Genomic DNA, 13,364 nt, shown 5'->3' on the forward strand with positions numbered 1-13,364 from the left:
ATTTCAAACGACCATGACAAATGATGGAAGAAGTGGTGTGGTGGATCAAATAACCTTGTGATCCATTGGTTTCCATGGTGACAAACGTGAGGTTGTAGTAGATGACCCCTTCAGCGTCACATAAAACCATTTTAAATCGTCTTACCCACCAAAATGAACAACAAAACTTTTCTACATTGGAGGAATTCTTTGTGTTTTAAAATGAAATGTCCACCTCAAATTACAGCCAGCCAACATATAAATGAATGAATAATTTCTGTATATGTCCCAGATGTATTGTACACGCCTCCTCTAGCTTCCTCTGGTGCTTCAAAAGCCTTTCACGTGTGCATTAGTAGTCCCCCAGATCAGCACAGCAACTTCACCTCCACTTTAGGTTAAAAATGTGATGACGTGCTGTTGCTCCATCATTCTGGGGTGGCTTCTGCGGCAGCCAATCACACTTCAGTGTTTGTCCACGTCTCCACCACCCCCTAACACACCCCTGGCTTAATCAAAAGTAAAACTGGTTGAGATCTTCCGAGCTTTGATCTGTTGAAAGCAACTGTGAAGTTCAGCTATTCTGCAAATAGGTCATTCGGTTAATCTTTGTTTTTTATACGTTATGCCAAAGCTTTACCCACAGTACGCCCATTAAATTCACATATTTATTGTAGCGTTTCAACTTGTGTGCCTCTTTTGGTGGTGACTCGTCAAAAGAGAAAGCAAAGGCCGTGAGCCAAAAGCCAAATCAATATCTGTTGGGCATCTTTGGCACCACAAATATATAGTTCTTCTCATCTTGTAAACTTTAGTAACGGTGGAGGGGAAACTCTCCTTTTAATGAACCTCCAGCAGATCCAGAATCAGAGGGGGTTGCTTTTTCCACCACAGGTTTTGTTCAGGTGTTCTCAGTTCTCATATGAATTAATGTTGTTTTAATACATTTTACTTATCAAAAAAACAAAAACAACAGCATAGAAATGTGAATCTGTGTTCGAATAATCCTCGTATCTTATATCAAACTTGAGCTGCTGGAGCCAATAAAAGCGACTAGTGAAGGCAGGCGACACCACGGACAGGTCACCAGTCCATCACAGGGGGAAACACAGGAGGACCGACTACACACACTTACATTCACACTTATGGGAAATGTAAATCCCAAATTAGCCTCGAATGTCCAACATGTAACACTCCACACAGAGAAGTCCCCGATCAACAACTAGAATAAGAAGAACATAATCATCTTTTTCCAAGTCGGTAAGGTTGAATTTAAACAATGTAAAGCTGTTTTCTAGAAATGAGCTCAAATCTCTTGAATCAAAAAAAACAACCTGTCATCAATTTCTCATTCATATAATCAAGCTGCACAATTTGCTCAGATGTCTGCCAAGTTGGCCGATAGTCTTCCAGGTGACGTGGCATGTGTCTTATCGATGTGGAGGTTATTTTTTATGTGGCAAAATTTCAATGAAATCAAACCACTTTAAATGAGCTAAAGCAAATTTTCACATGGACAAATTCTATGGATAAACAAATTTTGAACAATTCATTCTTTAAGCAATCGCTTTCCGACTTCGTTGTTAGACAAACTCCCGGACACCCGCTAATCGTTGCACTGTGACTTGTCTCTTCTTGCACGAATAATGGATTAAAAAATGACCTTAAACCTTTTACTAGGAAACTCTCCTGACACAAAGCAACTCCTTTTGTTTTTATAAAAGTTAGTACCGCAGAGCTAAGATGTTCTATGAAAATGCTTCAATAATGTTGCATCTGGTTTGTTGTCATTGTTTGTTAGTTTTTTTTTTTAAGCGAGCCACGGTGATAAAGATAAACTTGTTTCATAAACATGTTTGGTTTGAAGAACTACTGAGTCATTCTACATAAGACCGAACAGCCAATCTGCTGATGACTGAAAAACTCTTCCTGGGATGGACACACACACACACACACACACACACACACACACACACACACACACACACACACACACACACACACACACACACACACACACACACACACACACACACACACACACGCACACACACACACAAGGCCAACGTTCAACGCAGGCTACCCTGGGGCGAGTGAGGGGTGGTTAAACAGTGACTGGACACTGGTGTACACTTCAATGTTTTCACTTTAGGTCAAACGCACCATATCGTCAACCGGGAGGATATAAATGGGCAGGGAAGCAGCTCAACACACCACAACATCTGCAGTCACTTCAAGCGTCAGCCATGAAGGTCATCGATATTGTGAGTATCACTTTGAAATGATTTGCATGACATTTCTTATAAGAGCATGCTTGGAGGTTTATTGTTTTTTGTTTTTGTTTTTTTCTTTGGTAAAATCACCTTTCCTGTACTGCTGTTTGATTCACAGGGTCCTGATCCATCGCTGGCATACCGGCCAAACTTGGAAAAGAATGAAACCAAAGAGAAGGAAGACTACAGGAACTTTGAGGTTGAACTATTAAACACAAGGATATGGAATAGATTCAGAATGAGAAAACTTTAAGCTGTGGAAATTCATCGTTAATGTGTGTGTTTTTTTGTTTTTTTAACACAACATAAAGATACAATTAAAACAACATATGCAAATTATGTAAAAAAAAAAAACTTTGTCAAACACTTAAACACTGAGATTTCATTAAGCCTTGGTAATCAGAACCAGGTGACTGTAAGCCACAATAGACGGGACCGGATGTCACTCCTGCATTTGTAACCTGCACTACTATGATCATACTGACCAGCGTTGATAACTTGTTTTTCCAGAGCGGAAGCCTGTTTGATCGTGTCTTCAAAACATACAGCCTGATGCACAGCAGCCAAACACTGGAGTTTGTGAAGCAGAAGGTGAGAAAATCAGGCAAAAATAGGGAAAAAAGGCAACGGCTCATGTGTTTTCCCTCATTGTGTTACATATGTCATCGATCCCATTTCACCTTATCTTTAATTCATACTGAACAAATACACGCTTGTTTTTCTGTAGATAGCCAAGCAAATAAATCAGGCTGAGTAAACAGAAGACTTCTCAGAAAAAAAAAAAAAAAAGAGCCACTGGTTGTTCTGTCTGAGCTCAACGTTGTTTAATCAACCTCATTTTCTGTTCACACAAAGGTTACGTGGAGGCATTTTCAGTTCAAATTTATCAATGACCTGAAGAAAAACAGGCTCAGGTCACTTTCGCTGAACCTCAATTCAAAAAAAACGTCGACACAGCCAATACATGCCCACAAAATTTGCCTCATTGAGTGAACACAAACGATTAAAAAAAATAAATAAATAAATGTAAAGTAATGACTTGAATATTACTACATGTGACTATTTCATAGGATTCTTCAGGGCGTTCAGAGGCGTTCCTCATTAGTTTGAGATTTCACAAAGTCATGCGAACACGGTCTTACCTTTCTGCAGAACACTGAGTGGACCAGCTGCAGTCACGCCAAGATGAGCATGATGGAGGCCATCATGTCTCTGGACCAGCTGGTGGACGAGTCTGATCCTGACGTGGACTTCCCCAACTCTTTCCACGCCTTTCAGACCGCCGAAGGCATCCGCCAAGTTCACCCAGACAAAGGTAGACCGTACAGGGAGAGAGACAGAGAGAAACAGCTTTCTTGAAGCTTGATCACGTATTGACATGGTGTCCTCTTCGTAGACTGGTTTCAGTTGGTGGGTTTGATCCACGACGTCGGGAAGATGATGGCTCTCTGGAACGAACCTCAGGTAAAAGTCACAGACTGACTCTACTGGCATTGGCTCACTGCGAGAACACAAGATCGAACATCCAATACTTCTATAGTTTCAGTTAAAAATGTGGACGCCCACACATCTCATTGAAAATGTGTGTATGTGTGTGTGTGTGTGTGTGCTTTGCAGTGGGCTGTGGTGGGCGACACCTTCCCTGTGGGCTGCAAATTTCAAAAGTCAATCGTGTTCAGCGACAATACTTTTGGGAACAACCCAGACGACCAAAATCCCAGATACAAGTTGGTATTTCTTTTTCTTTTTCTGTTTTCTTCTCGTGACATTCGGGCAGGCAGGCTGCACCACTGCTATTTCTACAGAAGAATAACAGAGTTGGGGGATTTTCTCAAAAATTACAAGCTGAGAAAGATTGAAAAAAAATTGTTTTTCTGAAGTTTTGTTACACTATCAAGTGGAATCATTCTCTTCATAACTGCATTCCGTCTGACCTTTAGTTTGAAAAGCCGGTACGACACTCCTTTCATCGCACCGATTCATTGATGTCAACATTTTTCCTGGTTTCAGTTCTGATTACGGGATCTATGAGCCAAAGTGTGGCCTTGACAATGTCTTCATGTCCTGGGGTCATGATGGTGAGCTATGCACACACACACACACACACACACACACACACACACACACACACACACACACACACACACACACACACACACACACACACACACACACACACACACACACACACACACACACACACACACACACACACACACACACACACACACACACACACCTGACACCTTCTGACCTCCTCCTGCATCGTTTGTCCTCAGAATATCTCTACAGAGTAATGAAGTTCAACAAATGTTCCATCCCGGAGGAGGTGAGTTAATCAGTAAAATTAAAATCTTGTCAAACTCGTTTTTCTTAAAAACAATTTAACATTAAACTTCACAAATGACACACACACACATATAAGCGAAAGCTTTTCTTATGCGATGTAAATGTTTCAACTGCCCCGGGAGCCGCTGAGTGAAAGAAAACACGTATCCTCAGGGGTTGTGCATGATTCGCTTTCATTCCTTCTACCCGTGGCACTCCCACGAGGACTACATGCACCTGTGCAACGAAAAAGACCTGAAGATGCTGCCCTGGGTCAAAGAGTTCAAGTGAGTCTCTTTCTCTCTTTGATCGAGGCTCCGACAGTCCTGCATGTTTACCTGCTGCTCTGGCCTGCCGACCAGTAACTGTCACACCTGCAGATGTTAAACTTCAGTGTTTTCAGGCATTTTGAAGCAAAGACTTCATTTTTTTTTTTTATTATGACATTTGCGTAGTTTCACACGTCCCTTTAAATCAAGCCCCGACCTTCTCCTCTCTCCTCCACAGCAAATTTGACCTTTACACCAAGACCAGCGACCTGCCGGACGTGGAGAAGCTGAAGCCGTACTACCAGACCCTGATTGACAAGTACTGTCCCGGCGTCCTGCTGTGGTGAAAACAGGGAGAGTCGTCAAGAATCAGCCGACGGGACTTCTCACAACCGCAGAATTACGTCATGATTTACTGCGTCATCCAAACACAATCTCGCAGAGGTAGAGGTCTGATTCCCCATGTTCCCCTCGTCGGAGTGTTCTTGAGCAAGATATTGCTCCCACTGGATGGACGGAGCGCCTCGCGGTGTGTGAATGGGTGAATGTGATTTAGTGTAAAGTGGATTCCATTCGTATAATGACACACCGACAAATATTTGTATTTTTATTGTAAATTATATTAAACATTTTCAAAAAGTGATTGTGTGTTTTCATTCTGTACATACAAGATGAAGCAAACACTTGTGTATTTAAAAAAAAAAAAAAAAAGCAAATTCATAAAGTAACATGAGCACATTTTCTCTTTTTGTTCAGCTTGATGGGATTTTTATGTGAAAGTCTGCATTTCTTTCTGCTTTTATTTGCTATTTTCAGTGTAAATATGCCTTTGAGATTGCTCTAATGTGATCGAGTGGTCATGATTAAAAAACAAAAATACTGAGTGAAAGACCGGAAAACGCACAAAAATAAGTTTCTTTGGTCTTTTGGAACTTTTAAGAAGGCAGCAAGTGAGAACAGTCCGAGAGCAGGTCACCCGCGTCTTCTTCAAAACTCCCTTTTATTCAAGCATCTCCTCTTTGTCCGTTTCATCCTCTTCCCCTTCTTCCTCCTCCTCCTCAGCTACATCTTTCTCCTCTACTTCGTCATCCTCCTCCTCCTCCTCCTCTTCGTCAGACAACCCACGAGTGCCCAAAGCTTCATCCTCTCCACTTTCGGCTCCCCCGTCTTCAGTCTCGGTGACCTCTGGAGTCGGTGAGGTCGTCTGTGGGCGTTTCTTCCTGTTGAACACTCCCTGGAGCAGGCAGAAGGTGGCGCTGCAGGCCAGGAAGGTCCAGACGAGAGTGTGGGTAGAGAAACCCTCCACCTGAGAGCGCGCCCACCTCACGGCCCGGGCGACGGAGCTGTTGGACAGACGGCGCGGCGGCGACTTGTCCTACAAAGGAATTAACAGATTAGTCGATCCTGGATTTACTGAACGACAGACGATTAAAATACATTTTAAAAAAAAGTCAAAAAATGAAGACGTTTTACTTTTTTGATAGTTAATAAGAACCTCAATTCTGAAGCACCTTTTATTCATAAAATGCAGCTGAAAGTGCTTCGCAATTTAAAAAAAGAGATAGAATCTTTTTTTATTTTTCGACATCAGTTCACCAACAAAAGGGAAGAAACTCTAAAAGTCGACAAACTGATGAAATTATAAAAAAGTAGAGAGTATGCAGGAGGGAAAAACGTCCCAATCTAAAATGAAGTTCAAAATTAAATATGAACTGTATCAACTCAGGAATATTGTCCCAATGTGATAATCTGACAGATAATACTCTGTGCCTCTCATCTCATCATATCACAAGTGTACATGACATTCTAACACTCAGACATAAATGTATTAATTTAAATTTTTGCGCTTCAGACCACCTGGATTAGCGGATATTAAATGCTATCCTGAAAAACAGTCGTCAGTCTGAACTAATATCTCATTTTAACTCGTCAATGATGATCAGACACTAAAAAGTGATACTTGCCGTCCTGAACACCAATGAACGAGCTTAAAGAGAAAAAGCAGATTTACCTTCAATCCGTACTGAGTGAGCATGCTCTCCAGGAAGGTGTCGCCCAGATGCACTGTGGGATAGAATTCCTCATCATAGACTCTCCTCCACCAGCGCTCAGGGTACGAGCTGCAAACCAAGAGAACATTCCCTTCGTGTTTGATGACAAAACCAATTCCTCCTATAAAATACTCAAATGTATTGATCTATAAATCAACATAATTCAATCCATTATTTATTTTGCCACGTCTGCGACACGCCACAGCCCTGAAAGCACAAGCGTCCCGGTCTTAATTCTCTCAACTGACATTGGTTCTTAAAAAAGAGTGAAAGAGCAAAGTGAAAATGTAATGAACCACAGAGACCCGAGCCTGAATGCAGCGGGCGGCGTGGACCACTGACCCGTCAGCCTTCGGTTCAGTGAACCAGTATCTGTAGCGGTGAGCTCGGAGGTGGGTGGGAGGCTGCTGGTGAAATGGATACTGGGATACGTCCGTCTGGATCAACTTGATGACTGCAGAGCACAAGGCAGAACTTTAGAAAGAGCCATTTGTTCTTTTTCTTTTTTTACTTTAAGAAGCAAAAAGAACTTGGATGTGGTTGATTCTGCTTGTAAAGAGGTTAGTCTTATGTATGCATTCATTTAGTTAGTTGAATAGACTCTAGTAGCGAAGCGATTGTTTTCAGAAACGTCCGATCGACGCGTCGACAGAAGAGGGCGCTGGCTGCACACCGTCCGGTTTGCCCTGCAGCAGGCGGTACATCAGGCTGGTGAACCAAGGAGCCTGTGTGTGAGACCCCAGGGCAGCGAACCACATCTGCCAGTCCAGCCGGGGCTGATGTGGCGTCACCACGGGAGGAGCAGCGCTCAGGTTCCCTGGTTTATACATGAACTCGATCTCCTGGGGGAGGGGAAGAGGAACAAAAAGGAAAAAAAGAAAGCAGATGGATATGAAATAAATGCTAGTGCAGTCGTGAGCACAGTAACTTGTTTTGGCCTGGTGGTTCACCGCCGGGGAAGTTAAACGAGCCACAACCGTATCAACAGCTTTGTTTGCCATTTCACTTAACTCCTGTTTACTAGAGGAGACCGTCTCATTAACTCAGTTCTGCTGGCTGCAACATGAAAGAAGCGAGAGGAGGAGCCGGGATCCAAACCAACCTTGGTTTCTCTCTGTACCGCACGTCTGCGGGATTCTTCACTTCTTCATCAGTTCACAAAGAGAATCTTCCTCCAGAAGATATAGAATTAATGAAACTCAGGTCGGTTTTTAGGAGGCGACAAACCTCTTAGTCTGATCTCGGTAAAGCTGCTGCAGTAAAATGATTCTATTAGTTAACAGTGCCAAAATAAATTAAATGATAATCTATGAAACTTAACAAAACATTCGGAATTTTTATTAAAAAAAATTTTTTTTCAGAAACAGAAGTGCAATCGACCCTCGGCCTCATGGCGTCCCGGCTGGTAGCATTTGACGAGAAATAAGGTGGCCAGCAGCACCAGCGCCGCTTTGTGACGGGCATTGCTGCCATCTGCTGTCGGCTTCTGGGTCCTTGTGTCATGTCTATTAATAGTCGGGCTGTTCAAAGTCATTTTGAGAAACTGACTGGGTCCTGTGTTGAGCCACTTTTAAAAACAGAAGAACCACGTTCACGTGGGGATGATTAAAGTATACCATACCTTTTCTAGTTTCAGGTAAAACAATGCTAAAATTGTGTTTGTTTTTATTTAACTTGCACCACACAACAGAGCTGTGGGACTATGTCTTCATGATCATTTGAAGTATTAACCCTTTATCATCTGCTTCATCAACACAATAAACTTTTTTTTTTTTTTTTTTTTACAAACGACAAGATTTGCAGAAACAGAAATGCATTTTTAACGTCCTCCTTACATTCAATCAAATGAGATTTCCTGTTGTGCTATATTTATATCAGATATAATTTTCCTAGAATTAAAAACCCAAGTATTTCAAAACTGATACTCTAACAACTGCAGTCAGAAAAAAAACCATCAAAAACTTTGAACAATGAAGTAAAAGGTCTCTTTACAAAAAAGAAAAAAAAAAGAAAAGAAAAAGCATCACATATAGTTTAGAAAGGTACTTTGCCAACGTCGACTGGCTTAATAATCCAAAGTTTCTCTGCCAAAATATGAAGGGTTAATCCGACAGGATTCTGACTCCCAACTGCAACCCTCACCGTCCACGTGAGCCCGTCATAGCTTCCCTCAATGACGACCTCGGGGCGACCGCCCACGCCGGTCATCCTTCGAAACAGGCCGTAGGAGTTGACCAGCTGGTAGCGATCCACCACGTCATGAGCCCGACGCACCGCCGGCCACAACCGGGCGTGAGAGTCGTACTCGATGTAAGAGAAAGGCACCTGAGCGAGAGAGAGTGAGAGTGAGAGAGAGAGAGAGAGAGAGAAGCTTGGCGCCGTCCTGCACACGTTAAAGTGATGATCCACAGTTTACGGTGTATTTCTGAACGGTCGCTCACCAGACTGACAGCGAACATCGAAACGGCAGCAACAGCAAACGCACTCCACTGGATCATCCTCCAAAACCTCCTCAGGAAGCCGGACACACAGGCACACCTGGAAACACACCGTTACCGTTACTCCTGCATTACTATGTAGACACTTCTCATCGTTGGTTTTTATCCTTCTGCCATTGATTGTGTGAAGCCCTCTGTGACGGAAATACTTTTCACATTTTCTAAACAGAGCAGAGCCTATAATCAAGCAGCTGCAATGGGAAGAGAGGACAGTGTTACCTGAAGAGGGAGGTGACCAGCTCCCAGGTCAGAGAGAGGACGCCCATCCAGACGCAGGGAATAGTGACCGTTTTTAAAAACTGGTTGAAATGATGAAATGTGAATGCTGGAAAAATAAATCAATAAAAAAGTATTAAAAATATAAATAAAATAAAATGCATTCGTTTTTTTTTTTTTTTTTTTTTTTTTTTTTAAAACATATGAACACAAAACACACCTGTCCGGGATGAGATGCCGTTCTTAACTTTATCCACTTTCAAGTCGAAGCTGACGATTGCCCCAAAGACCACGAGAGACCAGACTGTGATCTCGAGCAGGTAACACAGCCACGACCACAACTTCCAGTCTGAACGGAACAAGAGAAAAATGTGTAATAAACACAATGTGTGTGTGTGTGTGTGTGTCACTCTGCATACACACTAAACTGTCCACAGTATGTAGTAGACCGCAGCGCTCCAAAGATAAATCAGCCATTTCAGAGAGACCAGAGACAGCAGGTATAAGAAGGAAGCAGAAAACACTCACAAGAGGTGGTTTAGAAAAATGTGAGATTTAAAGAAGAAAAACTGAAATGTACATGAAATGTTACTGTTATCCTGTTACATGGCCACATGTTAGTCATCCAACAACATCCAAACTCTTTAAATGAAAACCGACATTTGCCCCATAGGGAGTATTAAAGACACTTTCATTTACTGCCCCATACCTTTGTTGGCCTCACGGTTTGTATCCGGCTTGCGGAGCCAGAAACCGACGTGTTGATCGTCCAGGAGGGAGAGGCAGAGAGTCACGGTCAGCAGGTTGAAGAAGTTGTAATTCCCCGACAAAATGATGAGCAGCTGAAGCAGCATCTGTTTGGGAGGGAAACGATAGAGAAAAAACATGCAGCTCAGGTTTTAATGCTGAGGATTCAAACTGTACCACACGCGTTTGTTAATTAATAAAGTAAGGCTTTCTTCCACATGCAGCATGTAACGGCAACCCGAACCCACCTGCAAGTAAAAAGCACCGAGTCGCAGCCGGCGCAAAGGACTGAAGAAGAGGAAAGGTGTAGCGATCTCTATGACGAGGGTTGCCACCACACTCAGCTTCTGCCACCACACCGGCAGCTGGTGGGCAAACCAGGCCAGCGGGGTGGGGATGCACTGCGTCTCGTAGTGGTACGTCAGCGCTGTCCAACACACAGAGGGAAAACCCTTCACTCACAAGCACTTACAGTCTTTCCCTCACAAATACTTTCCTACTCCACACACACACACACACACACACACACACACACCTGTGAGGCCCCACCACGTGGGACAGCGCGAGGTGAGTTTCACCACTCCAGAGGCAAACATCAGTCTGAAGAGCAGCCAGCGGAGCAGCCAGAAGGTCACGCCGTCGTGCTCTCTGACGCCGCGTGAGCCCCGGATTAAGGTCATGGGAGCCACAAGGATGCAGAGGAAGCCCGTCTCGAGAAGCAAGTTGTCCCTGAACAGACAAAAAGAAAAGCAATGAAATGCATCGTGAAGCGAGATCGACAAGAGATTGTTGCAGAGCGGCAAATACAAAACGTGGCTGTGATGGACCGACGGCGAGGTAACCCTTCACAGCAAACTGCCAAAATCACGGCGGCTTCCCTCAGCCGACCGAAATGTGTTAATGAAAAGTATGGGTCGTCCAGCCGTTAACACTCACCACTGGAAGTAGAGGAACACCTGGCCCACCTGTGACAGACAGATGGCCGTTTAGTGAGGAGTAAAAGCAGCCGGAGCGAAGGCGTGCCGTGAAATAGGTGCACACACTCACATGGTACAAGGACAGGTACAAGGCCCAGAGGCAGAAGAACACCACGCTGTCCCGCAGAGCCTCCACCAGCGTGGCGGCGAGGCTCAGCGCCGCCCCCAGGAGACACAGCACCTCCATGGCCGTGTGCGTGTCCAGCCCCACCTGCGGTCCCAGCCACAGGAGGGTGGGGGAGGACAGCAGCTGCTCCATCAGGGGCTTCCCACTGTAACGCAGCTGCCAGCGAGCGGGAAGCAGCCCGTCGTTACCATAGAGACCTGGACACAAACAAGGAAGTCGACCATCGTCAACGACACCAAAACAAAGGAGAATTGATGAGCTGATGTTTGTGTGATTGCACACACACACACACACACACACACACACACACACACACACACACACACACACACACACACACACACACACACACACACACACACACACACACACACACACACACACACACACACACACACACACACACACACACACACACACACACACACACACACACACACACACACACTTTCTTTTTTAAGAGATTAATCCTCCCAAGAAGCTCAGATTGGAAACTTCCATCACACGATGACAGGCAACACTCCTGTGCAACTTGCCCCATGGATGAGTCAGAAAATCAGCACGAGGATGTAGGAAGGAGGCTTTCAGGAAGAGTGTCGCCTTTTCCTTTTTATATTAATACAAAAACTAAAAAAACATCTAAATTCAACATTTTTGGAAGTCCCATTTATTTGGCTCATCTCATTAAATCGCCACTGAATTAAGGTCAAAAGTTCCAAAATGCTGCAGCAAAAACTAACAACTTGCAACAAAACGACCATCACTCCTATTTTATTATTCTCTTCATTTGCTTCACATTACGTTTATATCAAATTAAAGAAACTTGTTCTAAAATTAAAAAAAAATAAAAAAAGTGAGACCATCTTGTGATTATAGCCACACACCGAGAAGCTTTAGTACACAGAGGAAGAACATTAAAACTCCACACAGAAAAGCTTCCAGCCTGGATTAATAACCTAATAATGTTAATAATCCCTGCTTCATGAAGTTGCTTACATTGTTTAGTAGTTCACGCCAATGCAGACTAAAATAAAACACTTCTTCGATGAGATAATAATATCTATAATTCCAGCCGCTAGTTTGAATCCTAGTTTCCCCAAGTGTCTGTAGCTTCAGGGCACAAGATTACTTGTTTCTGCTGCAGGGGAGCGCCTCTTGTTATTCCAGCCACTGTGCGGGGCCAGACCTGCACCAAATACCACAGGTTCAAAGAAAGAAGTGCTTCTAGCGTACGGTGGCTTTTCAACGTGGTAATCAAACTGGGATTAAGGGGATCACGTCTGTATGCTGGGATTTTAAAGTGAATATACACTGGAATCTGGTTGTACGTGACAAAATGCAATAATAATCTTAGAAAAGTAGAAGAAGTGGACTGAAATGAATGAAACTGGAAAAACCAAGTGGTGGAATGCGATGTTGCCTTTTACTGCATGAAAGACACGTTTCGGGGACGTTTGCGGCGGAGGTTAAAGTTTTTTATTTTTTTTTTTAAAAGAGAGTCGCAGCTCGAGGAGGAAGAAACTTCCAGCGGGACAAAAGGCGGAGGAGTTGGCAGCTAACATGCTAACGACGCGCAGCGAGTCTCACCTGGAATCTGCACGTACAGCGACACGAAGGCGGACGTGTAGATGGCCGCCATGCACCAGAGGAACATGCGCCGTGGCAGGGTGATGTCCCCCATGTCTGACCCGGGCTCTGCCGCCGTTCTCCGCCGCTGCCGCCGCCGCCTGCTCCTGAGAGTCCGGGAGGAAAGCGGTGAGCGGAATTTACCACAGTCCCCGAGCAGCAGTTCACCCGAGCGGCCGGTAGATGTCACTGGTGCGCCGGAGAACGTCGCGCTGCATTCACGGTGCGTGGGACAATACGGTGCTCACTTTATGAGCGTGGCCCAGGGAATAA

General features: G+C 44.1%; 2 protein-coding genes across 2 annotated transcripts; one reads left to right on the forward strand and one right to left on the reverse strand.

Moving 5' to 3' along the window:
• Positions 1–2,060: 2,060 nt before the first annotated feature.
• Positions 2,061–5,491, forward strand: miox (myo-inositol oxygenase). The gene is made up of 10 exons (XM_080476188.1): positions 2,061–2,243; positions 2,371–2,451; positions 2,763–2,843; positions 3,405–3,567; positions 3,649–3,716; positions 3,870–3,979; positions 4,263–4,330; positions 4,532–4,581; positions 4,755–4,867; positions 5,088–5,491. The coding sequence occupies exons 1-10, from the start codon at positions 2,226–2,228 to the stop codon at positions 5,194–5,196; spliced, it is 861 nt and encodes a 286-aa protein (XP_080332314.1). The 5' UTR covers positions 2,061–2,225; the 3' UTR covers positions 5,197–5,491.
• lmf2a (lipase maturation factor 2a) lies at positions 5,462–13,259 on the reverse strand. The gene is made up of 14 exons (XM_080476187.1): positions 13,053–13,259; positions 11,409–11,662; positions 11,298–11,326; positions 10,897–11,090; positions 10,610–10,788; positions 10,324–10,468; positions 9,835–9,963; positions 9,618–9,723; positions 9,342–9,438; positions 9,043–9,225; positions 7,574–7,742; positions 7,243–7,354; positions 6,861–6,969; positions 5,462–6,224 (listed from the first exon to the last, which is right to left on the reverse strand). Exons 1-14 carry the CDS (start codon positions 13,144–13,146, stop codon positions 5,850–5,852), a joined length of 2,175 nt encoding a protein of 724 aa, XP_080332313.1. The 5' UTR covers positions 13,147–13,259; the 3' UTR covers positions 5,462–5,849.
• Between the last annotated feature and the right edge of the window lie 105 nt (positions 13,260–13,364).

Source organism: Lipophrys pholis (assembly GCF_963383615.2).
Source record: "Lipophrys pholis genome assembly, chromosome: 11".
In the NCBI taxonomy this organism is placed as follows: Eukaryota; Metazoa; Chordata; class Actinopteri; order Blenniiformes; family Blenniidae; genus Lipophrys; species Lipophrys pholis.